The sequence below is a fragment of the Oncorhynchus kisutch genome, linkage group LG12, assembly GCF_002021735.2.
Source record: "Oncorhynchus kisutch isolate 150728-3 linkage group LG12, Okis_V2, whole genome shotgun sequence".
Taxonomy (NCBI): Eukaryota; Metazoa; Chordata; class Actinopteri; order Salmoniformes; family Salmonidae; genus Oncorhynchus; species Oncorhynchus kisutch.
In genome coordinates this window covers 57837988-57865165 of record NC_034185.2, presented here as the reverse complement: position 1 = coordinate 57865165, position 27178 = coordinate 57837988, and the positions used below count along the sequence as shown (strand labels likewise).

The 27178-nt window shown below is 44.8% G+C and overlaps 1 protein-coding gene across 1 annotated transcript in view; it reads right to left on the bottom strand.

Moving 5' to 3' along the window:
- Positions 1–2550: 2550 nt before the first annotated feature.
- The window catches only part of LOC109880572 (hedgehog-interacting protein), a 55473-nt gene continuing 30845 nt past the window's right edge, over positions 2551–27178 (bottom strand). The window contains exons 6-13 of the mRNA XM_031837896.1: positions 25026–25199; positions 23952–24095; positions 22474–22595; positions 19674–19797; positions 18715–18851; positions 15169–15250; positions 6501–6649; positions 2551–6227 (exon numbers count right to left, since the gene is read on the bottom strand). Of these exons, the coding sequence (XP_031693756.1) occupies positions 6031–6227; positions 6501–6649; positions 15169–15250; positions 18715–18851; positions 19674–19797; positions 22474–22595; positions 23952–24095; positions 25026–25199 (1129 nt within the window). The 3' untranslated portion in view covers positions 2551–6030. The remainder of the gene's footprint in view (positions 6228–6500; positions 6650–15168; positions 15251–18714; positions 18852–19673; positions 19798–22473; positions 22596–23951; positions 24096–25025; positions 25200–27178) is intronic.

Here is a 27178-nt window from a genome sequence, read left to right as displayed (position 1 = left end):
GAACATCTTGGCCATGCTCTGTTATAATCTCCACCCGGCACAGCCAGAAGAGGACTGGCCACCCCACATATGCTCTCTCTAATTCTCTCTTTCTTTCTCTCTCTCGGAGGACCTGAGCCCTAGGACCATGCCCCAGGACTACCTGACATGATGACTCCTTGCTGTCCCCAGTCCACCTGACCGTGCTGCTGCTCCAGTTTCAACTGTTCTGCCTTATTATTATTTGACCATGCTGGTCATTTACGAACATTTGAACATCTTGGCCATGCTCTGTTATAATCTCCACCCGGCACAGCCAGAAGAGGACTGGCCACCCCACATATGCTCTCTCTAATTCTCTCTTTCTTTCTCTCTCTCGGAGGACCTGAGCCCTAGGACCATGCCCCAGGACTACCTGACATGATGACTCCTTGCTGTCCCCAGTCCACCTGACCGTGCTGCTGCTCCAGTTTCAACTGTTCTGCCTTATTATTATTTGACCATGCTGGTCATTTATGAACATTTGAACATCTTGGCCATGCTCTGTTATAATCTCCACCCGGCACAGCCAGAAGAGGACTGGCCACCCCACATATGCTCTCTCTAATTCTCTCTTTCTTTCTCTCTCTCGGAGGACCTGAGCCCTAGGACCATGCCCCAGGACTACCTGACATGATGACTCCTTGCTGTCCCCAGTCCACCTGACCGTGCTGCTGCTCCAGTTTCAACTGTTCTGCCTTATTATTATTTGACCATGCTGGTCATTTATGAACATTTGAACATCTTGGCCATGCTCTGTTATAATCTCCACCCGGCACAGCCAGAAGAAGACTGGCCACCCCACATATGCTCTCTCTAATTCTCTCTTTCTTTCTTTCTCTCTCTCGGAGGACCTGAGCCCTAGGACCATGCCCCAGGACTACCTGACATGATGACTCCTTGCTGTCCCCAGTCCACCTGACCGTGCTGCTGCTCCAGTTTCAACTGTTCTGCCTTATTATTATATGACCATGCTGGTCATTTATGAACATTTGAACATCTTGGCCATGTTCTGTTATAATCTCCACCCGGCACAGCCAGAAGAGGACTGGCCACCCCACATAGCCTGGTTCCTCTCTAGGTTTCCTTTCTAGGGAGTTTTTCCTAGCCACCGTGCTTCTACACCTGCATTGCTTGCTGTTTGGGGTTTTAGGCTGGGTTTCTGCACTTTGAGATATCAGCTGATGTACGAAGGGCTATATAAATACATTTGATTTGATTTGATCTTTCCATGACATAGACTGACCAGGCGAATCAAATCAAATCAAATTGTATTTGTCCCATGCTTACTTACCGGTGAAAGCTATGATCCCTTATTGATGTCACTTGTTAAATCCACTTTAATCCGTGTAGATGAAGGGGAGGAGACAGTTTATAGAAGACCCGGAAGTAAAAGCCCCGTAAGTAAGCTCTTAGTCATCACCTGTTGTTCACAAAGCATGTGACAAATACAATTTGATTTGATTTAAACGGGGCTTCTCTCTCTTTCTCCCTCCCTCTCTGAACAGTAGCTTTGCTTAACAGACTTTTCAATTTAAGTCAACTTTAGGGAACACTTTGGCCGATGATCCACATTGGCCCTTGGGCTGGCTTTCCCCAAACATTTTCTCAACATCCCTCTGCACACTTCACCTAGCTAGAGAAAGAACCTTCTGTGACGGTGGAAATGTGGCGAGTCAAATCAAATTTTATTTGCCACATGCTTCGTAAACAACAGGTGTAGAATAATAGTGAAATGCTCAGTGACGTACATGAAATGAAGCACTTCCCAGCACTGGGCCACAACAGACAGACAGGCAGACAGACAGACAGACAGACAGACAGACAGACAGACAGACAGACAGACAGACAGACAGACAGACAGACAGACAGACAGACAGACAGACAGACAGACAGACAGACAGACAGACAGACAGACAGACAGACAGACAGACAGACAGAACAGACAGACAGACAGACAGACAGACAGACAGACAGACAGACAGACAGACAGACAGACAGACAGACAGACAGACAGACAGACAGACAGACAGACAGACAGACAGACAGACAGACAGACAGACAGAGGGGGCAACCTATGTCAATGATAGTGTTATTTTACTAAGCAACCATCACTTGATTATACTGTTAATACTAATAGTGGAAGGATGTTATGCTATTGATTTACACTCATAGAACAGTAAAAGACTGTCCGGATCGACATGTCAATCTCAGAAATCTAGAAATATAAGGCCAAATATACTAGTTCCTGTAGACAACCTCTGCGTGCTCAGATCTAACATTACGGGGATACATTTAAGGTGAGGTCACTGTTCCACACCCTGGCAGAAGGCCTCAATCTGTCTCCATTGTAATCATCCTGCAACAACCTATCATTTCCTTTCCTGCTGAATCAAGGATTGTTAGTCACATAGAAATAGAATGAATAGATTCTATGATTATTTTCTACGGGTTGTTATTCAAGAATGAAAATTCTGCTCTATGCTACATCGTCATCCTAAACGTCATCATCAAACAGACACTGTGACGAGGTTTTCAGACATGCTATAAACTTTAATAGACATATAGATATTTCTGAAAAGAAACAAAGATAGCCCTAGGTTTTATTTACAACACATGATCAAAATCAAAATCCTCACATACAGCGGCAAAAACAATTGTAGAGAACTTAAATAACTTTGCGTAACTACTTAAATAATGAAAACGGTTACTCTATTTTATTCACACCACGCCGTCTCAGCAGCTAAAATGCAAGTTTCACATTAAGTGCTAAAATTATAGTATCGACTTTACAGCATGAGTTCCATATGACGCATTATAGACCAGAGAGAACACTGGCGAGACAGAGGATCAACAACTGCTGTCATTGGAGATACAGAGGAGAGAGAGAGAGAGAGAGAGAGTGAGAGGAATTGGAAAACCCTGAACACTTCTAACCATGCTTAGAACGGGAACTCAAAACAATATATGATCATAGAAATAAAGACATTCCAATTGTGTGGGGGGCAGGCACTTAAAAAAGACAACATTGGCACAAGATATAAGAGGTTGCTTTGATCTTTGCTGAACTACTGTCAGGAGACTCAAGATTAATACGGTATCAAGGAATTTGCAATGGCACTAAATCAAATGAACCAATCCTGATCAACCTGTAGATTAGTGGCGTTACGTGATGTGTTTTATACAGTCTTCTGAAGAAAGTCAACACATCGATGGGCTCCAACATAATTCGAGTCTTTTTTTAATTGTCGTTTGGCTCGCCGAAGACGGTTTAGATCCCTGTCTTTGAGATGAGCAACGTCTTCTTTATGCTGTTCATTTGTTAAGGGATCACAGTTCACCACAAAGTAGATGAAAGAAGTCTGGGTTCATACTTGACACATTTTATCATTCCATATGTCTTATCTGAACGTCTCACAGTATGTAGAGTAGAGTGTCTGATGTGAAACCACCTTTCATCTGATCTACCTGGAGGAACTCTTCTCATCCGACTGGGAACAGGCTCCAATAAGTTGGTGGCCTAAAACAAAGACCAAACACAGACCGTTATGCTGCAGTTGAGCGCCACAGACAGAGGCGTACTACGGGAAGGAAACATAGAGAGCCTTGTGTTGTGTCTCAGTGGTCGGTTACAAACTGTCCCATTCAGGTGTAGACACGCGTGGCCTTTAACACACGGTGCTGATCTGTACTGCACGTGTCGCTGTGTGTTTTCATTCCGTGGAAAAACACTGCATACATTGTGTTTGTCTGTTAGCAAAAATAAGACAAAAAAATAAAAAATAAACATGTTTTTTTTAGGCTTAATGCAAAACCACTTTCTACAAACACCGTCCTCTCCCTTACATTATCACAGTTAAAAAAATAAACCCTCCTCTATCGAAACAATAGTCACGCTATATTATTTAGCAAGGCTAAGTACTACTTAGTTCAGCTCTTTATGTATGAAATATACATCAGCTTCTGTCCCTGTAGAACGACCACTGAAGTTGTGTAGCGAGTGTGTGTGTGTGTTCAGTGTGAGAGATTAAGAGTGAGATTTGACCTGCTGCGTGCCACTGTGTTAGTGTGTGTGTGTTCAGTGTGAGAGATTAAGAGTGAGATTTGACCTGCTGCGTGCCACTGTGTTAGTGTGTGTGTGTGTTCAGTGTGAGAGATTAAGAGTGAGATTTGACCTGCTGCGTGCCACTGTGTTAGTGTGTGTGTGTGTGTGTGTGTGTGTGTGTGTGTGTGTGTGTGTGTTCAGTGTGAGAGATTAAGAGTGAGATTTGACCTGCTGCGTGCCACTGTGTTAGTGTGTGTGTGTTCAGTGTGAGAGATTAAGAGTGAGATTTGACCTGCTGTGTGCCACTGTGTTAGTGTGTGTGTGTGTGTTCAGTGTGAGAGATTAAGAGTGAGATTTGACCTGCTGCGTGCCACTGTGTTAGTGTGTGTGTGTGTGTGTGTGTGTGTGTGTGTGTGTGTGTGTGTGTGTGTTCAGTGTGAGAGATTAAGAGTGAGATTTGACCTGCTGCGTGCCACTGTGTTAGTGTGTGTGTGTTCAGTGTGAGAGATTAAGAGTGAGATTTGACCTGCTGTGTGCCACTGTGTTAGTGTGTGTGTGTGTGTTCAGTGTGAGAGATTAAGAGTGAGATTTGACCTGCTGCGTGCCACTGTGTTAGTGTGTGTGTGTGTGTGTGTGTTCAGTGTGAGAGATTTGAGCTGCTGCGTACCACTGTGTTAGTGTGTGACAACGTCACTGCTGTATGACACCGTACTATAGTCCCAACATAATCGCCTGCCCTTGATTGTGAAACACAAAAAACATTACATTACAGTGCGTGGAGTTGATGACTCCATTTCAAATGTATCAAACTGGCGTTGACATTGGGAGTGCAAAGCTATGAGCTCTATCCTAACAATGTCATAGACTCTGTCCCTAATGGCACCCTTGTTCCGTATGTAGCTCACTATTTTTGACGTGGGCCCATAGGGCTCTGGTCAAAAGTAGTGCACTCTACGTGGAATAGGGTGCCATTTGGGACACATCCATATAAACTCTATCGATACCTGTTGAGTCCAAAGACACTCATTCTTCAGCTATGGATCCATTCTGTACATTGGCAGCATGTCAAGTGAGCGATGAACAACAAATCTATACCGCTGTATCATGAAGTTTTTCTATGAAGACAAAACATCACCCAGAGAAAACAGTGGGTCAAAATAACAATAATCATTATTATTACTGTGACATTGGTCTATTGGTCATTCATATTAGTGCCTTTAGACAAGATAGTACAGGACTCTGTATGGGGCTCTATACACGGCACAGTAAGATTATCAGAAACTCTTCAGTCAGTGTCAGTATTATTGCATTGCTGATGCTGAAGAGATTGGCATGTTCATTTAAAGGCTGTATATAGACTGTGTTGTGTTGGTGAAGGCAGACCCAAAGCCAACCCCCAGTATTGGGCTGTCCACTCTCCAGTCCTGGGGGATAACTTAAGTCACCACGCCTCCGCCCGCCTCGCTGTGTTTCAGCTCAGCCGACTCCCCTTCGCTCTCTGTAAGGCTTCAGTCAAAATGGCCGCTGTTTTTTTGTTGTTGTGTGGAGAGAACGCGAGGGGGTCTCCCTCTGTTCTCAGCAGGGGTGCAGTGCTAATATCAAGTCATCTGCATGGGGGTTCCAGAGTGGGAGAGAGAGGAGAAGAACTTTCCCCTGGTGAAGAAGAGTATAAAAAGCTTATGTAGCTACGGTGGAGGTCCAACCATTAGACCATAGACGACGATTGCCATGCATTTAACCATCACGTTGCTGTGTCTGTCTGTGTGATGGTCTCTGGAGGGATGCTTGGCCCGGATGCCTGAAGATGACCAGAGTCTGGGTGTTGACGGGGACAGGGTACGTTCAGACGGGGGGGGGTGTCTCAGGGGTGAATCAGGGAGGAGGGAGGCTCTGCTTGGGCTTCTCCGGTGGTTGAGTGAGGGGGCCCGGGAGGGGTTGCGGTGGGAGTGGACCCCCTCCCCATGCCCCTATACCATGTAGCTAGTGAGGTTCAGCAGGTACGAGGTCATGTCTATGATGTGGTCCAGGATGCCGTCCTTCTCCTGGTCGCTAGGCATGCCCCGCTCGCCCTTCTCACACTGGGCGCCCGAGTAGCCGCTCTTACAAAGGCAGCTGTGGGGCTCAACACACACGCCTCCGTTACGGCAGGCCGGCTCACATTTAGCTGTGAGAGAGAGACAGATAGAGAGAGAGAGAGAGAGAGAGGATATCTTGACAAGCGATAACAAAACATTCATAAACACTTTATGTGGGTCCACTATGGGTCCAAAGTAGTCTATTTGATAAATATCAACATTACTCAAGAATTCTTCACATTATTGTGTAACTCTTGTTATACAGTAGGTCTCAGCTACTCTGCAGAGGGTTATTATGTAATGTTCTACTAATATTCTAGGTTATGGTTGAATACTTCAGACGGCACTTTTCTCTGACTCACCCACTCTGCAGAAGGGTCCCTCCCAGCCGGTGCTGCAGCAACACTTCCCGGTGGGGGTGCAGTGTCCGTTCTTACACTGCCGTGAGCAGGCCGTTCCCAGCAGCTCCGGGGCCTCCACCTGTCTCTGACACTCCTTAGGGACAGCGGGCCTGCAGGGGCCACACAGGGAGGGCAACGGTCACACACTCTAAAGGCTCATGCACACTGTTCTGAGGCATTACATACGGATATGTGGCCTTTCTTTCACACACCATATTCTCACACACACGCACGCACACACACACACACACACACACACACACACACACACACACACACACACACACACACACACACACACACACACACACACACACACACACACACACACACACACACACACACACACACACACACACTTTTTTTTATTTTTTTATTTCACCTTTATTTAACCAGGTAGGCTAGTTGAGAACAAGTTCTCATTTGCAACTGCGACCTGGCCAAGATAAAGCATAGCAGTGTGAGCAGACAACAAAGAGTTACACATGGAGTAAACAATTAACAAGTCAATAACACAGTAGAAACCAAAGGGGGAGTCTATATACAATGTGTGCAAAAGGCATGAGGAGGTAGGCAAATAATTACAATTTTGCAGATTAACACTGGAGTGATGAATGATCAGATGGTCATGTACAGGTAGAGATATTGGTGTGCAAAAGAGCAGAAAAGTAAATAAATAAAAACAGTATGGGGATGAGGTAGGTGAAAAAGGGTGGGCTATTTACCAATAGACTATGTACAGCTGCAGCGATCGGTTAGCTGCTCAGATAGCTGATGTTTGAAGTTGGTGAGGGAGATAAAAGTCTCCAACTTCAGCGATTTTTGCAATTCGTTCCAGTCACAGGCAGCAGAGTACTGGAACGAAAGGCGGCCAAATGAGGTGTTGGCTTTAGGGATGATCAGTGAGATACACCTGCTGGAGCGCGTGCTACGGATGGGTGTTGCCATCGTGACCAGTGAGCTGAGATAAGGCGGAGCTTTACCTAGCATGGACTTGTAGATGACCTGGAGCCAGTGGGTCTGGCGACGAATATGTAGCGAGGGCCAGCCGACTAGAGCATACAAGTCACAGTGGTGGGTGGTATAAGGTGCTTTAGTGACAAAACGGATGGCACTGTGATAGACTGCATCCAGTTTGCTGAGTAGAGTGTTGGAAGCCATTTTGTAGATGACATCGCCGAAGTCGAGGATCGGTAGGATAGTCAGTTTTACTAGGGTAAGCTTGGCGGCGTGAGTGAAGGAGGCTTTGTTGCGGAATAGAAAGCCGACTCTTGATTTGATTTTCGATTGGAGATGTTTGATATGAGTCTGGAAGGAGAGTTTGCAGTCTAGCCAGACACCTAGGTACTTATAGACGTCCACATATTCTAGGTCGGAACCATCCAGGGTGGTGATGCTAGTCGGGCATGCGGGTGCAGGCAGCGACCGGTTGAAAAGCATGCATTTGGTTTTACTAGCGTTTAAGAGCAGTTGGAGGCCACGGAAGGAGTGTTGTATGGCATTGAAGCTTGTTTGGAGGTTAGATAGCACAGTGTCCAAAGACGGGCCGAAAGTATATAGAATGGTGTCGTCTGCGTAGAGGTGGATCAGGGAATCGCCCGCAGCAAGAGCAACATCATTGATATACACAGAGAAAAGAGTCGGCCCGAGAATTGAACCCTGTGGCACCCCCATAGAGACTGCCAGAGGACCAGACAGCATGCCCTCCGATTTGACGCACTGAACTCTGTCTGCAAAGTAATTGGTGAACCAGGCAAGGCAGTCATCCGAAAAACCGAGGCTCCTGAGTCTGCCTATAAGAATTGGTGATTGACAGAGTCGAAAGCCTTGGCAAGGTCGATGAAGACGGCTGCACAGTACTGTCTTTTATCGATGGCGGTTATACACACACACACACACACACACACACACACACACACACACACACACACACACACACACACACACACACACACACACACACACACACACTAGAGGCAGCAGCAGTGGTGCCATAGCAGCAGATCACTTAACCATGCACAACAGGGAAGAGGAAACGGCTCCACCAGAATGTGCCTTTACAGAACATTGATGTGATGGAAAGGAGTCATGGGGAGAATGAATGTTTGAGTACGGAGAGACTCTGTGTGTGACAGGGTTCTTTCTGGAATATTCCATTTCTGGAATGTTGTTAATGAGTTTTTGAGTATAATAATTCATTTGGAGCATCAGAGGTTGGGAGGCTGGGGGAATGGTGGACTGACTGAATGACTGGACCAGGGTTTTATTTCCACTGAGGACATGTGTGTGTGTATGTGTATGTGTGTGTGTCTGTCTAGGCCACCGGGAACAGGCCACCGGGAACAGGCATTCGCTGCTGCAATTCAGCATGACAGGAGACTCATAAACACCCCACACACACACAGATGTAGCACACACCCGCAAACATATCCAACCACACTGCCAACAGGCAGCATACTAAACAGACATATTGTGATCATCTCATAACAAGACAAACATTGAACACACGCACTGGCCCAAAGGAGGCTTACAGTATGATCATTTCATATCACGCTCCAGACCGGGCTCAAAAACCTGGAAATAATATAGCAGCGTTCTACGTGATGGAATTCAAATGTGAATTGCCTGTTAGCTTGTGTGTGTTCCTGTGTGTGTGGATGGGGCTAAACAGCATCGACGAATGAGGCAAGACAAGCCTCAGCCAGGCAGTGTATTGACATATCCATCAGGCACTCACACACACACACACACACACACACACACACACACACACACACACACACACACACACACACACACACACACACACACACACACACACACACTGGTAGTGGTATGGAAAACAGAAAGCCTGGTGGGAGTGCTGTGGAATGGCCAGTGCACTCTGCCTGCTGGACTCTCTGCCTGCTGGACTCTCTGGGCGCTGTAGACACCTAATGCTGTAGATAAATAACGCTGAGAGAGAATGCTGTAGAGACATCTAATGCTGTAGAGAGATAATAGAGATAATGCTGGGGAGAGCTCTCATGCTGTAGATAGATCATGTTGGGGAGAGCTCTAATGCTGTAGAGAGATAATGCTATAGAGAAATAATGCTATAGAGATCTAATGACCAACGGACAGACAGGAGCCACAACTGAATGTGATATTGAGGTCTGGTTGTGAGTGAACTGACTTACTGACTGTGGTTGGTTAGTGCTCAAAGGAGGGGCTCCTGCCCTGTGTTGTGTGTGTGAGTGAGTTAGGGGGTCCTGGTCAGGGTTCTGGGGGTATGTGAGTCGGACACCGTGGCTGGAAGAGTGTTGTTCTGACAGCCACATTGACTGATGGCAGTCCCGGGGCAGTACCAGAGCCTAGAGGGGGTCTCTAGGGGGTGGAGGGGTGGGGGGGGGGGGCGATTCCCATGCTCCGCTCCCCTCAGAACCCACCCATCCCTGTGCCTTTTCTCATCCACACTCTGGGCCTTTGTTGTGACAGGCTGCACGTAGTTAAAACAGAGAGAAGGAGGGACAGAAAGAGAGAGGGTGGGAGAGTGATGGAGTTGGGAGAAAGAGACCAGGGTGAGAGAGAGAGAAAAGGGGGACAGCTAGTCCCTGGAGGATTGGGGTACAACACTGTTAATAGTGTCAGGCGGACAGGGGTCAGCCACGGCTATTGCCCCTCATCAGTTTGTATTAGTACCATGGGTGGCCATGGTCCCGGGTGAAAACAACACCTGCCTGAGCGCCACTTGACAAAGGCAGCTGGGTCAACAGGCACTGTGGGAATGTATAAACTCGGCGAGGACACTTGCATAAAACACAGACTGATGAAGACTGATAAATTAAAGGAGGGCAGCTTATTAGTTTGAGTGTCCACGGCGCTGGGCCAGGCTGGTCCCAGTGATTTATATATACACTAGATGACTGATAGGGGGTGCTGTTTTGAAGCCCCCTGAGCCTCCATCTTGGCACTCCCACACGTTGTTTTTTTGGGGGGAAGCTTTAGAAATGCAATTTATTAATGTCTACATTTGTTTTTGCCACATTCATTCTATTACAGACAACTTAATGCATAATCTTAAATTATATTATGTGAGCTAAACATAAAAATATATATATATTTTTTAAATATAAAAACATTTTCCTTAAAGTATATATATATTTTTATTACTAATGTTAATGTCCCCGCTACAACAACAAAAATACTTCAATACATGTAATTTTGACCTTAAAACATTTCATTGAAATACTGTAGAATTCCATTAATTCCTATGGAGAACTGCTCCTACTGGGGGGGAGTGCCAATATGGCCGACCGGTGGCTTCAAAAACCTCTCAATGGCCAATACATATCAGTCATCTAGGGTTTGTATACATTATTGGCTGGTTCCCAACACTCTTAGGTTCTAGATAGCTTCTTTTTTTCAAAGTGTAGTCCTAGTGGCTGAATGGAGGAGGGAGGCGGGGTGGAGGGATGTATGGAGCTCTGCTTGGCTCAGCTGCCCCCCCCCCCCCACCCCACCCCTTTGTTCCAGAACAGGAGACATCAGCCAGGGACCATATGCTGAGCCTGATCCCTGATCAGCTCCCTCTTACTCACAACCCAGACCTCTTTATAATATCTCACCGCTTCAAAAGTCACCCCAGATCAAATCATACAGCTGATTGATATAGGGGATGCTATTAGTGAGGGATACTCTAACGACTATCAGATTTATTTCACTTAAAGCTTTGATAGTAATGGGTGGCTGGTAGCCTGGGAGTTGGTGGGGAGGGTTTTGGGAAAGAATGTGTTGGGGCTATGTGCTGGGGCTTGCTTGATTGGCATGAGGTGTATGTGAGAAAAAAGCCCTGGAGTGGTGTACATTGTGCATCCCAACAATGGCTAAATCAAACGGCCCAGTGTGAGTCCTTTGGCTGTTTTGTCATCCGGCTCCATTGTTTGGGGGCTTCTTTGTGGTTTCATCCCTTGTTTTAATTGTGTCAGAAATGTACTGTGTATTGTAGGAGCCAGGGCCATTCAGTGGAGCTGTGGAGCAGCTTTGTCAAGGGCAGGACCACAGTAGTGCAGCAGCAAGATTTAGGAGGGACATCTGAATAAAAGAGCTGGCTTTTTTTTGCCAGCATATCGGGAGCTGGGAGCTATCGTACCACACACACTGAACACGCACACATGCACACGCATGCACACACACACGCACGCACACACACCTCCCTGCTCCTTCTCCCCAGTACTTCCTGTAATTTGTGACTTCCATAGTGACTTCATAAAGGAGAGCCCTATTCTATGTCCACTGGGTCTTCTCAACCTCTTTACTCAACACAATTCAACCAGAGGACTGCACCTGACTCAACTAAACCCTAAATTGTGTGAAAAGTATATTATGACACAGGAGAACCATTTCCTCCCTCTTTGGATAAAAGCCTGTTTAGATGGAAAGACAACTTTTTTTATTACCGTTATCAGCAGGAGTTCTTACTGTTTCAACTGTCTCTCCCCCCATTCAGGTTCCAGACGGAATCGTGAGGACGGGACAGAATTTGGTTTTGAATAAAACGTGGCTCTGTTCCTTCCATTCTTATACGCGATAAACAACCTGGCAGTTACATACTGTACAGCTTTACAATGTGGCCAGTGACATCCTCCCCCACATAACCAACCCACCCAATACCCAGAGGCGGTGTTTGTTTGTGTCTCTCCTCTCTCAAGGAATGAAGCCTCCTCCTCCTCTGCTTCTAAATGGATGTTAGCACCAGAAATAAATAAGTCTCTCTCTCTCTCCCATGGCGACCTCTGACTGCGTGTGGCAGGGCAATTGAGATAAGACATATTCAATGAAGCATTGCATGTCTCAATCAGACATTATACTGTTCTAATTATAGGAAGAGGGGAAAAGGAAAAATTAAAAACAGAGCTGAAACCCGTTGAAGCCTTGGGGAAGACGGCATATCGTGTGTGTGTGTGTGTGTGTGTGTGTGAGTGTGATGCATATGGACTAGGTTTGAATCCCGGGCAAGGGATTTTTAAACAGCTCTGTCTCCTTCCACAGTAGAGCAAGTAAACAATGCCACATGATCCTACTCTGCCTCTGTGTTGTATATTTAGAAATGAAATCTCTCTCAGTACAGAATTTCCACGACAGTGTCCACATGGGACAGAGACAACATATAATGATGTTACTGAGACGCATGGTGGCCTATTTATTATTGGACGGTACCCGACTGACAAACAAATACCTACAAATGAAGTCAGCGCACTGTGTTTACCCCAAAACATTGCAGGGGGGTTTAGGTGATTTTCCTCTTTCACTCCCCTCCCCAGCCTCCTACCTCCTAAAGCCCCCCTCCTCTTCCCCAAACATACATGTAATGAAAACACCATGTGGGTGGATGGTGGATGTTGTGGGACCCCCGGACCACCACAGGCTCGCCTCTCAGGAATACAAGTCTTCTGTAATGGAGGAGGGTGAGGGGGCGCCAGGTACCCCAGAAGGGGTAGAGGGGGACGGGTGGCCCATCAGGCGTGATAACGCAGCAAGGTCAGAAACGTTAGCTGCCCCTCCCCCTCTCCATCCTCCCTGTAATGAGTTAGTGGTGTGTGTGTGTGTGTGTGTGTGTGTGTGTGTGTGTGTTGTGTGTGTGTAGAAGCCGGACTCCCAGCACCACACAGGCCACTATACAGACTAAACAAGCCCAAAATATGGGTGGAAAGAATTGTTGTTTGGGAAAAATGTGTCCAGCCAAAAAACATAAATAAAACGTTGAGCAGAGCAGCAAGGGGCCCGTAGAAACATCTGTGGCGTAATTAACTGTGACTTGGTTGGTACTGTCATCACCTTCGCAATAATTAACAGATCCGACTTGGTTGGTACTGTCATCACCTTAGCAATAATTAACAGATCCGACTTGGTTGGTACTGTCATCACCTTAGCAATAATTAGCCAGGGATCTGTTTCTATTGTCCCACACAGGCAAGCACACATACACACACGCACGCACACACACACACACACACACACACACACACACACACACACACACACACACACACACACACACACACACACACACACACACACACACACACACACACACACACACACACACACACACACACACACACACACACACACACACACACACACACACACAGACACACAGACACTCCAATAAAGTGAAATGGACTTAAGGAAACATTATTCTGTCTCCACATGCCTCCCTGCCAACTTCACTTAAGCTGAAGGACCTAAACCTACATGAGGATCTCTAGTTCTCCATTCCAGGGTGCTGAAAAGGGGGACTTGATGATTTCTGGGTGGCTGAGGGTGGAAAGACACAGCTTGAAGTGCGATTGGTTTGAATTAGAAAGTGAGAGGATCTGGTTGTGTTCAATGTAATTTCTCATGATTCAGACTATATATCAGTGACATTCAAGGCCTACACGTCTCAGATGTTGGCTGCGGTGGAGGGGGACTTCATACACCCCATATACGTACCTCCTGGTGTGCTGGGAGAAATGTTTTTCACATGTACTAGGGTTGACGCAAACATCATTTGTTAAGGATTCATGATTATCGAAAATATTGAATAGAGTAAAACATGTGGTAAAATGTTTAGCAAGCATACAACAATGATTAACAGGCAACCATCTCCTCTCGTAATATTTATCACCAGAAACTCCAGCACATTATCAGCTGTGTGCGACCTGGATTGTTGGGACGCAGCGGGGCACATTGTTGGGACACAGCATCCCTTCCTTATTAAAACCCAAACCACCAGATATTCCAGTCACATGTAACAAATCCCTCCCTATGACTATGAGGAAAACAATACCACTCGTCGACAGGTGCCATCCGTTCTCTCCAGGAGTGTATAAGCAGCCCTGTCAAACGCTACGAAAATACCCAGCGAGCCACGTGTGCTCGCTCTCTCCTCGCTCTCTCTCTCTCTCCCCCCTCTCCTCACTATTCTCTCTCTCGTTCGTCTCTCCTATCTTCCCTCTCTCTCTAACAGGGCCCGCTGGTAGTGCTGGTGTTGGAAACGGTATGCTTACTCTCAAATGACCACGCTGAGATTTGTGTTGGCCGGGGATCCGGCCGTTGTGCGATGATTTGTTTAAGGGGATAAGAGCCCTGGTGTGTGTGATGATTTGTTTAAGGGGATAAGAGCCCTGGTGTGTGTGATGATTTGTATAAGGGGATAAGAGCCCTGGTGTGTGTGATGATTTGTTTAAGGGGATAAGAGCCCTGGTGTGTGTGATGATTTGTTTAAGGGAATAAGAGCCCTGGTGTGTGTGATGATTTGTTCAAGGGGATAAGAGCCCTGGTGTGTGTGATGATTTGTTTAAGGGGATAAGAGCCCTGGTGTGTGTGATGATTTGTTTAAGGGGATAAGAGCCCTGGTGTGTGTGTGTGTGTGTGTGTGTGTGTGTGTGTGTGTGTGTGTGTGTGTGTGTGTGTGTGTGTGTGTGTGTGTGTGTGTGTGTGTGTGTGTTGTATTGAAGAGGTGTAAAAAACAAGGGATGGAGGGAGGTGTGACGCTACCTCTATCTGTGAAGTTGTGATCCTGCACTGCCACTATATGTGCTTTGTGTAGGCATATGGGCAGGCCACAGACACACACGCACACAAAGAAAGTTATGTTCTTTACCTTTTAGGGTCCACTAGCTTGTAGAGCTTCCCACTGTGTGACTGAGCCATGCTTTTACTGGTGGCCAGGATGTACACTTCACCTGGGGGTGAGGAGAACAGGGGTTACATGGGAAATGTAGTCCAGGCATCAGCCCTATCTAGAGAGAGCAAATAAGAGAAGATAAAGCAAGAGCGAGAGAGAGAGGGAGAGAAGAGAGAGTGAGAATAAAGCCCTTGAATTGAATTGAATTGAGAGACAGAGAGAGAGAGAGAGAGAGAGAGAGAGAGAGAGAGAGAGAGAGAGAGAGAGAGAGAAAAAAGGGCAACCAGTTAAGAAGCCCTGTTGACACAAGAAAAGGGCAGCCCGTGAAGAACAGCATTATAAATACAACCCATATATTTATGTTTATTTATTTTCCCTTTTGAACTTTATCATTTGCACATCATATTATTATTTTGGAACTTTTGTGAGTTTAATGTTTACTGTTAATTTGTATTGTTTATTTCACTTAGTTAATTATCTAGTTCACTTGCTTTGGCAATGTTAACATACAATTGAAGTCGGAAGTTTACATATACCTTAGCCAAATACAATTAACTCAGTTTTTCGACTATTCCTTACATTTAATCCTAGTAAAAATTCCCTGTCTTAGGTCAGTTAGGATCACCACTTTATTTTAAGAATGTGAAATGTCAGAATAATAGTAGAGAGAATGTTTGATTTCAGCTTTTATTTCTTTCATCACATTCCCAGTTGGTCAGAAGTTTACATACACTCAATTAGTATTTGGTAGCATTGCCTTTAAATAGTTTCACTTGGGTCAAACGTTTCGGGTAGCCTTCCACAAGCTTCCCACAATAAGTTGGGTGAATTTTGGCCCATTCCTCCTGACAGAGCTGGTGTAACTGAGTCAGGTTTGTAGGCCTCCTTACTTGCACACGCTTTTTCAGTTCTGCCCACAGATTTTCTATAGGATTGAGGTCAGGGCTTTGTGATGGCCACTCCCATACCTTGACTTTGTTGTCTTTAAGCCATTTTGCCACAACTTTGGAAGTATGCTTGGGGTCATTGTCCATTTGGAAGACCCATTTGCGACCAAGCTTTAACTTCCTGACTGATGTCTTGAGATGTTGCTTCAAAATATTCACATAATTTCACTGCCTCATGATGCCATTTATTTTGTGAATTGCACCAGTCCCTCCTGCAGCAAAGCACCTCCACAACATGACGCTGCCACCCCCGTGCTTCACAGTTTGGATGGTGTTCTTCGGTGTGCAAGCCTCCCTCTTTTTCCTCCAAACATAACACTGGTCATTATGGCCAAACAGTTCTATTTTTGTTTCATCAGACCAAAGGACATTTCTCCAAAAAGTATGATTTTTGTCCCCATGTGCAGTTGCAAACCGCAGTCTGGCATTTTTGTGCCGGGTTTGGAGCAGTGGCTTCTTCCTTGCTGAGCGGCCTTTCAGGTTATGTCGATATATGACTTGTTTTACTGTGGATATAGATACTTTTGTACCTGTTTCCTCCAGCATCTTCACAAGGTCCTTTGCTGTTGTTCTGGGATTGATTTGCACTTTTTGCACCAAAGTACGTTAATCTCTAGGAGACAGAACACGTCTCCTTCCTGAGCGGTATGACGGCTGCGTGGTCCCATGGTGTTTATACTTGCATACTATTGTTTGTCAGATGAACGTGGTACCTTCAGACATTTGGAAATTGCTCCCAAGGATGAACCAGACTTGTGGAGGTCTACAATTTATTTTCTGAGGTCTTGGCTGATTTATTTTCATTTTCCCATGATGCTAAGCAAAGAGGCACTGAGTTCGAAGGTAGGCCTTGAAATACATCCACAGGTACACCTCCAATTGACTCAAATGTTGTCAATTAGCCTATCAGAAGCTTCTAAAGCCATGACATCATTTTCTGTAATTTTCCAAGCTGTTTAAAGGCACAGTCAACTTACTGTATGTAAACTTCTGACCCACTGGAATTGTGATACAGTGAATTGAAATGAATGAATGAATGAAATAATCTGTCTGTAAAAAATTGTTGGAAAAATTACTTGTGTCATGCACAAAGTAGATGTCCTAACTGACTTATAGTTTTTGTGGAGTGGTTGAAAAACAAGCTTTAATGACTCCAAAATAAGTGTATGTAAACTTCCAAATTCAACTGTATGTTTCTCATGCCATAGACCCCTTAAATTGATATTGAAATTGAGAGAGAGAAACAGAGAGAAAATAAGAGAAGAGGCCCTGATCAGGGTCCCTGCTCAGGGTCCCTGCTCAGGGTCCCTGCAGCGCTGCACTTGCCATGGGACTTGTGAGAGAGTGAGTATCAGGGAACAACTGAAAACTCCTGACTGGAACCAGGCGAGTCATTTAATGAGGAGCAAAGCCCACAACACGGCTCCATAAGAGGACAAATTGTAAACATGTGTCAATGGGGCCCTGTTGTGGGAAGCCAGCCCAGCTCAGCACAGCCCTCCACCATTCGCCTACCCCCGCCCCATTTACAAATCATGAACAAAAGCAAAAATCTTCAACTAACACCACGCCAAGATACTGGCAAGTCCCATGGTTAACCCTGTGTGCCCGTTGTATGCCAATATGGATAATTAGTTCCCTGCAAAACATGAGCTCACAGTGAGTCCTTTTGTCAAACGGGGATACAATGAATTGGGTTCAGTGGGTTTGTTGATGTAGCGAACCTGACCTCACCTAAGATGGTATGACTGGTAGGCTGGTAAACAATAACACAGACCAGAAACATTCATCACCAGGTGGCCAACTACATGCCATATCAGTAGGCTCTTTGAGGCCTGGTGCTATCGTATGGAAATGACCATATAATCCTTCAGGAAGCAGGGAAACTTTAATATCCTGCTGCTGGAACGTGCCATGGAGGAAAGGTGACACGGAGGGAAGGGATGGAGGTATTAGTTCCCCTCACACAGCGTGTGTGACCTCTGGTTTTCTGGTCCAATATCATGAATATCACTCGAATAACGGCTTGAATTTGAGACTCCGCTGACGTTTTTCCCCTCACTTCCTAATCTCGGAAACTCAATTGGAGCAGTCTTGTTTCTAAACCCAACCGAGTGGAAACATGTTGAACATTGACATCGCACTCCAGGGATGTACTATGTAAATACATGTACCATTGTTCCATATACAATGCCCCAATGATTCTGAACTAGAGTTTTCCACAGTTTTGACATCTGTCATTGGGTGTAAACACTGATTTCAGGATGGCTTGACACTCTGCAATCTATCTTCTGCATCCAGACCCTTTGTTGACAAAAGCTGTCACTCATAACATCAGCTCAGATGTAGAGAGACACCCAGAAACACACAGAAATTGACATATAATAATGTGTCTATACATGTAGGGGCCCGTCTTTAGACTAGAGAGAGTTGCGATGGATCCCAAATGGCACCCTATTCCCTATTTAGTGCACTACTTTCAACAAGGGCCCATAGTGCTCTGGTCAAAACGTACTGCACTATATTGGGAATAGGGTGCCATTTGGGAAACAGCCTTTGTGCTGGTTCTACTGACCTAGTTGGTCCTCTCCGAAGCCCAGGATATGTCCCACCAGAGCGGAGCCACAGGAGCTGCTGGTCCCCAGACACAGAGCTTTCTCCTGCCACTGGTCCCCTGCCGCCGCTGAGCCCTTCTGGAGGATCCGTAGGTTCCTGAAACGCACACATACGCACACACACGCGCACACACAAAAGCACAGCGCGAAATCAGCACACTGTTACAGTAATGCTAGCATTAAGCACAGGTCAGGGGTCAGCAAAAACGGCCTATTGTTTCCTTTCATGTCACAGCACAACAGTCTTGTGTTTCAGTGCCTTAGTGTGCATGAAGTCTTTTGGTTTCCAAATAAACATGATGCCGAAATCCTCCTCGCCCTTTCACAACAACGTGCCCTTCAAAAACTGAAATGAGACTAAGTAGCTGCGAGTCATTTTTCCAAACACATTGCCATAATGTCTCAATAGTGTACTTCCTTCAGCGTCTTTATTTCCTTTGTTTATTCAAGAGGCGAGGTTTGACTTCAGCAAGAGAGGAAGATGAATTATCAACCAATGAGACGTGTGAACAACACGAGGCCGTAGCCAAACTGACCAACCAACCGGGGCAGGAAATCACGTCTCCATTTACAGTGAATGAGCCTGAGCAGTAGTAGTGTCAGTAATGTGATAGTAATGTTTTCCCCCCAACGTGGATGGAACACTGGGTTTATGTTGGCACGGTGACCATGGACAGAATCAGGGGATGGACGTCAATTGGCATAGTGTTTACCTCAGAGTTACGTTCACCATAGCAAAGTTGGGTTACTGAACACAGCTGCTTGTGTTTGTTCAATTCAAAGTCAATGAACACTAGAACCGTTCGAGAACGTTCCAAATGAGAAAACAATGTTTGATTCAAACTAGCTATACATTTAATCTAGATCATTTGACGATAAATAAAAACCCTGTTATAATATTTAGAACTTATAAGCTTACCCGTTCTTGTCTCCGAACACATAGCTCCCGTAGAGCCTTCTGGACTGACAGCCTCTGTAGATGAACCCTCCCACAGGTGCTGCTCCTCCACTGGTCGCCAGGTCAAAGATGGACGCCTCGTTCTCTACAGTAACACACAGATACACAGGCCTCAGATCAGTATCATTAAGATGGACGCCTCGTTCTCCACAGAAACAAACAGGTACAGGCCTCAGATCAGTATCATTAAGATGGACGCCTCGTTCTCTACATAAACACAGATACATAGGCCTCAGATCAGTGTAATTGCAGAGGCTGTGCCCCAAATGGCACCCTATTGTCTTTAAAGTGCACTATTCTTTTAACCAAGGCCCATAGAGCTCTGGTCAAAAGTAGTGCCCTATACATATAGTGCACAATACACAGTATATAGTGCCATATCTACAAAAAACGAATTCAGAATTATTGTGGTATTTTAAGTCTATTTGTGTATCCCTCCCAAAAAGTTATTTTTTGGAACATATAGCATTTGTCAAAAGTTATTATTTTCAGCCTAAGATAACTGTCATTTGACAGCATGACCAAAATATGACTAGCTACATCTTAGATATTACATTCATATAACATGGGCGTTGCAGTGAGTTTCACTCTGTTTATTCCCTACACTCTTAGAAAAAAAAGTTCCAAAAGGGTTTTGTGGCTGTTCCCTTAGGAGAACCCTCTTTGATTCCAGGTAGAACCCCATCTTGCTCCTATGAAGACAGCCGAAAAATCCTTTTTGGTTCACCTTTGTGCTATCTAGTGTACAATATTATTCTCTGTGGTGGCAAACATGGCACCATTCCTTCACTCTGCACATGGAGCTGCCATGGTCGGACCCTAGTCTAATGACTGTGACTCCCTGAGACCTGGAGCTGCCATGGTCAGACCCTAGTCTAATGACTGTGACTCCCTGAGACCTGGAGCTGCCATGGTCAGACCCTAGTCTAATGACTGTGACTCCCTGAGACCTGGAGCTGCCATGGTCGGACCCTAGTCTAATGACTGTGACTACCTGAGACCTGGAGCTGCCATGGTCGGACCCTAGTCTAATGACTGTGACTACCTGAGACCTGGAGCTGCCATGGTCGGACCCTAGTCTAATGACTGTGACTCCCTGAGACCTGGAGCTGCCATGGTCGGACCCTAGTCTAATGACTGTGACTCCCTGAGACCTGGAGCTGCCATGGTAGGACCCTAGTCTAATGACTGTGACTCCCTGAGACCTGGAGCTGCCATGGTAGGACCCTAGTCTAATGACTGTGACTCCCTGAGACCTGGAGCTGCCATGGTCGGACCCTAGGCTAATGACTGTGACTCCCTGAGACCTGGAGCTGCCATGGTCACACCCTAGTCTAATGACTGTGACTCCCTGAGACCTGGAGCTGCCATGGTCGGACCCTAGGCTAATGACTGTGACTCCGAGACCTGGGTGTGATTTATGCCCACTCTAATGAGTCCTGTTTTCTCTGTTGGTGTAGGAAGAGAAAAGGATATCCATGTTTACTGCCATCTGTCACGAGTCCATTAGTACGTAGTGGAGGGTGGTCTCAATTACTGTGACTGAGGCCTTGCCTTGTTAAAAACAACTTTGCTAAACTGGATTAAATGTAATGTAGGGCTTTAACCGCCACGATACCTCCTCATTAACATTGAAACTGAACGTATTAAGTGATGGTTGTACTAAATAGCGCAGGAGGTTGATGATGGAGTTTTAGTGTATTTTTGGGACAACATGAATGTAATGTGTTATGTAGTCATTACATGGGAATAATGGACATTATGATGTGAGGAGTTCTCGCCCCTATTAGGGTGTAATCAGATAGGTAATGAACTCCACCTCCATCATGGCAATAGTATAATCGGGGCCGGGGTCTGGGTTAATTTGGCCCAATCAGTGATAGTCCTCGGTGAGAGGTGGCCAATGGAATGGGTGGGGGCTTTAAACTAGGCTGAGGGGCTGGGAGGGAGGGGGTTGGGGGGGTTGTTTTGCGGGTGGCTGAAATAGCACTCATTGTCTGGTTATTAGAATCAAACAAACAGCTCTACATGATTCAAACCAAACATAAGCACCCATTACTTCATTGTGTTAGAAAGAGTGTTCTGGTGTCGATTATGCTCTTTTGACGTGCACCAAGGAGAATATGAACCCCAGATCCTCATGGCTCTGTTTAGTGTGCTTTCAACTATACTAACCCATCATCAAGATATTCATTGTGGTTGACAACTATAAATCCTAGTCATGGACACAAACTCACATTCCCCTGGCAATGATATGCGAGGACGAATCGTTTGTGGATCACAATAACTTCTGATACTTTTTTTAAATAAATGTAAAACTCAGATACACTGTGTACTGAACAAGTTGGAGGCCGACCAAATACCGCATTCTCATAATAGGAAAGAATCCAGTTGTATTCCAAAAAAACTTGTGCAGAACACACAGTAAAATGAAAGGTTATCCAAAAAGGTCATTTGTGAGGAATTCCATCAGATTCTTCCACACTTTCCCAAGGTGAGAGAGAACATGAAATGAGACTGTAAGGCAGACAGAGCTATTTTCATAACAAGCAACATTAATGTCCCATTGATGTATTCCAGACACACTCCTAAAGGGCACTCTCAGGCTCCTAAAGGTCCCAAATGGCAGCCTGTCCTCTATAAAGTGCACTCCTTTTAACCAGGGCTCATGCACTCAGTAGTGCACCATATAGGGAATAGGGTGCCATTTGGGACACATCCTCAGTGTTGTTAGGGAAAACCATTAGAAGAAGGAACTCACCGTAGTCTTTCCCCTTAGTGATCGCCAGTATTCTCCCTGCAGACGCGTTCCTACCACTGGCGTCCGTGCACAGGATCAAGAGACTCCCGTTGTTATCCGTATGATGGTGGTCCACGGCACACCTGGGGAAAGACAGGAATGAACGGATAAGTGGGAAAAACATTGGAACGCCATGACACTGTCCATCTGCGATGATGCGTAACTCCCTGAGTGTCACCTTGGGGTGGTTGTGCCACATGATAAAACAGTGGCATGCAACGGGGATACTGTAAATCAATAGCTGCATATCTCACACACCCAGCTACAACTCAGTAAGATTGATGAACACGTTCTAATGAAACTCATAGCCTAGTACAGTCAATCCATGATCAACCTTTTACCATGTGAAGACACAGAACAACCGAGGCAGTAACACACTGAGTGATCTGATCATGTCCATGGTTGAGAAGATACACACTAGAAAGGAATAGGTGCAACTGTCACTCATAATGAGCTGTCACTCACAATTAGCTGTCACTCACAATTAAAAATGACATACTATATACTAATATTAATATATGAGAAGATACACACACACACCATAGTGAAGTATTGGGGGGATTCTCTGGGTGGGTACAAGTATCAGGTATGTGAAGTATTGGGGGGATTATCTTGGTGGGTACAGGTATCAGGTATGTGAAGTATTGGTGGGATTCTCTGGGTGGGTACAGGTATCAGGTATGTGAAGTATTGGTGGGATTCTCTGGGTGGGTACAGGTATCAGGTATGTGAAGTATTGGTGGGATTCTCTGGGTGGGTACAGGTATCAGGTATGTGAAGTATTGGTGGGATTCTCTGGGTGGGTACAGGTATCAGGTATGTGAAGTATTGGTGGGATTCTCTGGGTGGGTACAGGTATCAGGTATGTGAAGTATTGGGGGGATTATCTTGGTGGGTACATGTATCAGGTATGTGAAGTATTGGTGGGATTCTCTGGGTGGGTACAGGTATCAGGTATGTGAAGTATTGGTGGGATTCTCTGGGTGGGTACAGGTATCAGGTATGTGAAGTATTGGTGGGATTCTCTGGGTGGGTACAGGTATCAGGTATGTGAAGTATTGGTGGGATTCTCTGGGTGGGTACAGGTATCAGGTATGTGAAGTATTGGTGGGATTCTCTGGGTGGGTACAGGTATCAGGTATGTGAAGTATTGGGGGGATTATCTGGGTGGGTACAGGTATCAGGTATGTGAAGTATTGGGGGGATTATCTTGGTGGGTACAGGTATCAGGTATGTGAAGTATTGGTGGGATTCTCTGGGTGGGTACAGGTATCAGGTATGTGAAGTATTGGTGGGATTCTCTGGGTGGGTACAGGTATCAGGTATGTGAAGTATTGGGGGATTATCTTGGTGGGTACAGGTATCAGGTATGTGAAGTATTGGGGGGATTCTCTGGGTAGGTACAGGTATCAGGTATGGTCATGGAGCATTTCACTCACCTGCCTGGGTCATGCAGTCCGTGGGCAAATATTTCTGGTGGCTGGTTGGTGCTGTTGAAGTAGGGGTTGTTCCTGGGTATGGAGTAGGGAGCCGTGCAGCAGTCTGTGTCCACGTCCACCCTCAACACAGACCCTGTGAAATCACTGCAGACACAAGAAAGGACAACTGGTTAGTTGGGAGGAAAGTGTTGGAAGTAGAAAAACTGTAGCTACTGTCTTGGTTCACTGCTGCCATATTGCTTCATCTTGCCAAATGTTAGAAGACTTACTGTCCTTTAAGTTTTTGGGAAATGGCCTACAGTGGCCTAAAAAATACCAGAAGAAAGATGGCCATAGAAAGACTCCCATAGACAGATACCTATAGAAAGATGGCCATAGAAAGATATCCCATAGACAGATACCCATAGAAAGATGGCCATAGAAAGATATCCCATAGACAGATACCCATAGAAAGATGGCCATAGAAAGATATCCCATAGACAGATACCCATAGAAAGATGGCCATAGAAAGACTCCCATAGACAGATACCCATAGAAAGATGGCCATAGAAAGACTCCCATAGACAGATACCCATAGAAAGATGGCCATAGAAAGACTCTCATAAACAGATACCCATAGAAAGATAACCATAAAAAGATGTGAATAGAAAGATAGCCATAGAAAGATGGCCATAGAAAGATAACCATAAAAAGATGCAAATAAAAGATAACCATAGAAAGATACCCATAGAAAGATGGCCATAGAAAGATAACCATAGAAAGATGGCCATAGAAAGATACCCATAGAAAGATGGCCATTGAAAGATTACCATAGAAAGATGTGAATAGAAAGATGGCCATAGAAAGATTCCCATAGAAAGATGGCCATAGAAAGATACCCATAGAAAGATGGCCATAGAAAGATGGCCATAGAAAGATACCCATAGAAAGATGGCCATTGAAAGATACTCATAGAAAGATACCCATAGAAAGATACACATACTAAAGATTATGACAGAATGATCCCCACAGACTAATCCCCAAATAGCCGACATATTGCCCTTGAGCTTTGACCCCCTGACCCCTGGGTTTCACCTGAGGCCGTCCATCTCCTCCATGTCGTCCAGGGTGATCATGCCGTCTCCCAGGACGATGTGCAGCAGGCCGTCAGGGCCAAACAGCAGCTGTCCTCCCAGGTGCTTCCTGTGCAGCTCTGCCACTTCTATCAGCATCCGCGTGGTCCTACTGTCCACCATGTTGGGGTTTTTCCTGATCAACAAAATTAAAACGAAAAGTGTTCGATCAAATGCATTGTTTTTTATGTCTATGAGAGGAACCTAGAGTGTATTGTTTCATATCTCTATGAGGAACCTAGAGTGTATTGTTTCATATCTCTATGAGGGGATCCTAGAGTGTATTGTTTCATATTGCTATGAGAGGAACCTAGAGTGTATTGTTTCATATGTCTATGAGAGGAACCTAGAGTGTATTGTTTCATATCTCTATGAGAGGATCCTAGAGTGTATTGTTTCATATTGCTATGAGAGGAACCTAGAGTGTATTGTTTCATATGTCTATGAGAGGAACCTAGAGTGTATTGTTTCATATCTCTATGAGAGGATCCTAGAGTGTATTGTTTTATATCTCTATGAGAGGAACCTAGAGTGTATTGTTTTATATCTCTATGAGAGGAACCTAGAGTGTATTGTTTCATATCTCTATGAGAGGATCCTAGAGTGTATTGTTTCATGTCTCTATGAGGAACCTAGAGGGTAGTTTTATATCTCTATGAGAGGAACCTAGAGTGTATTGTTTCATATCTCTATGAGAGGAACCTAGAGTGTATTGTTTCATATCTCTATGAGAGGATCCTAGAGGGTATAGTTTTATATCACTATGAGAGGAACCTAGAGTGTATTGTTTTATATCTCTATGAGAGGACCCTAGAGTTTATTGTTTCATATCTCTATGAGAGGAACTTAGAGTGTATTGTTTCATATGTCTATGAGAGGATCCTAGAGTGTATTATTTCATATCTCTATGAGAGGAACCTAGAGTGTATTGTTTTATAGCTCTATGAGAGGAACCTAGAGTGTATTGTTTTATATCTCTATGAGAGGAACCTAGAGTGTATTGTTTCATATCTCTATGAGAGGATCCTAGAGTGTATTGTTTCATATCTCTATGAGGAACCTAGAGGGTAGTTTTATATCTCTATGAGAGGAACCTAGAGTGTATTGTTTCATATCTCTATGAGAGGAACCTAGAGTGTATTGTTTTATATCTCTATGAGAGGACCCTAGAGTTTATTGTTTCATATCTCTATGAGAGGAACTTAGAGTGTATTGTTTCATATGTCTATGAGAGGATCCTAGAGTGTATTGTTTCATATCTCTATGAGAGGAACCTAGAGTGTATTGTTTTATAGCTCTATGAGAGGAACCTAGAGTGTATTGTTTTATATCTCTATGAGAGGAACCTAGAGTGTATTGTTTCATATCTCTATGAGAGGATCCTAGAGTGTATTGTTTCATATCTCTATGAGGAACCTAGAGGGTAGTTTTATATCTCTATGAGAGGAACCTAGAGTGTATTGTTTCATATCTCTATGAGAGGAACCTAGAGTGTATTGTTTTATATCTCTATGAGAGGAACCTAGAGTGTATTGTTTTATATCTCTATGAGAGGAACCTAGAGTGTATTGTTTCATATCTCTATGAGAGGAACCTAGAGTGTATTGTTTTATATCTCTATGAGAGGAACCTAGAGTGTATTGTTTTATATCTCTATGAGGAACCTAGGGTGTATTGTTTTATATCTCTATGAGAGGAACCTAGAGGGTATAGTTTTATATCTCTATGAGAGGAACCTAGAGTGTATTGTTTCATATCTCTATGAGAGGAACCTAGAGTGTATTGTTTTATATCTCTATGAGAGGAACCTAGAGTGTATTGTTTTATATCTCTATGAGAGGAACCTAGAGTGTATTGTTTCATATCTCTATGAGGAACCTAGAGTGTATTGTTTTATATCTCTATGAGAGGAACCTAGAGTGTATTGTTTTATATCTCTATGAGAGGAACCTAGAGTGTATTGTTTTATATCTCTATGAGAGGAACCTAGAGTGTATTGTTTCATATCTCTATGAGGAACCTAGAGTGTATTGTTTTATATCTCAATGAGAGGAACCTAGAGTGTATTGTTTCATATCTCTATGAGAGGAACCTAGAGTGTATTGTTTCATATCT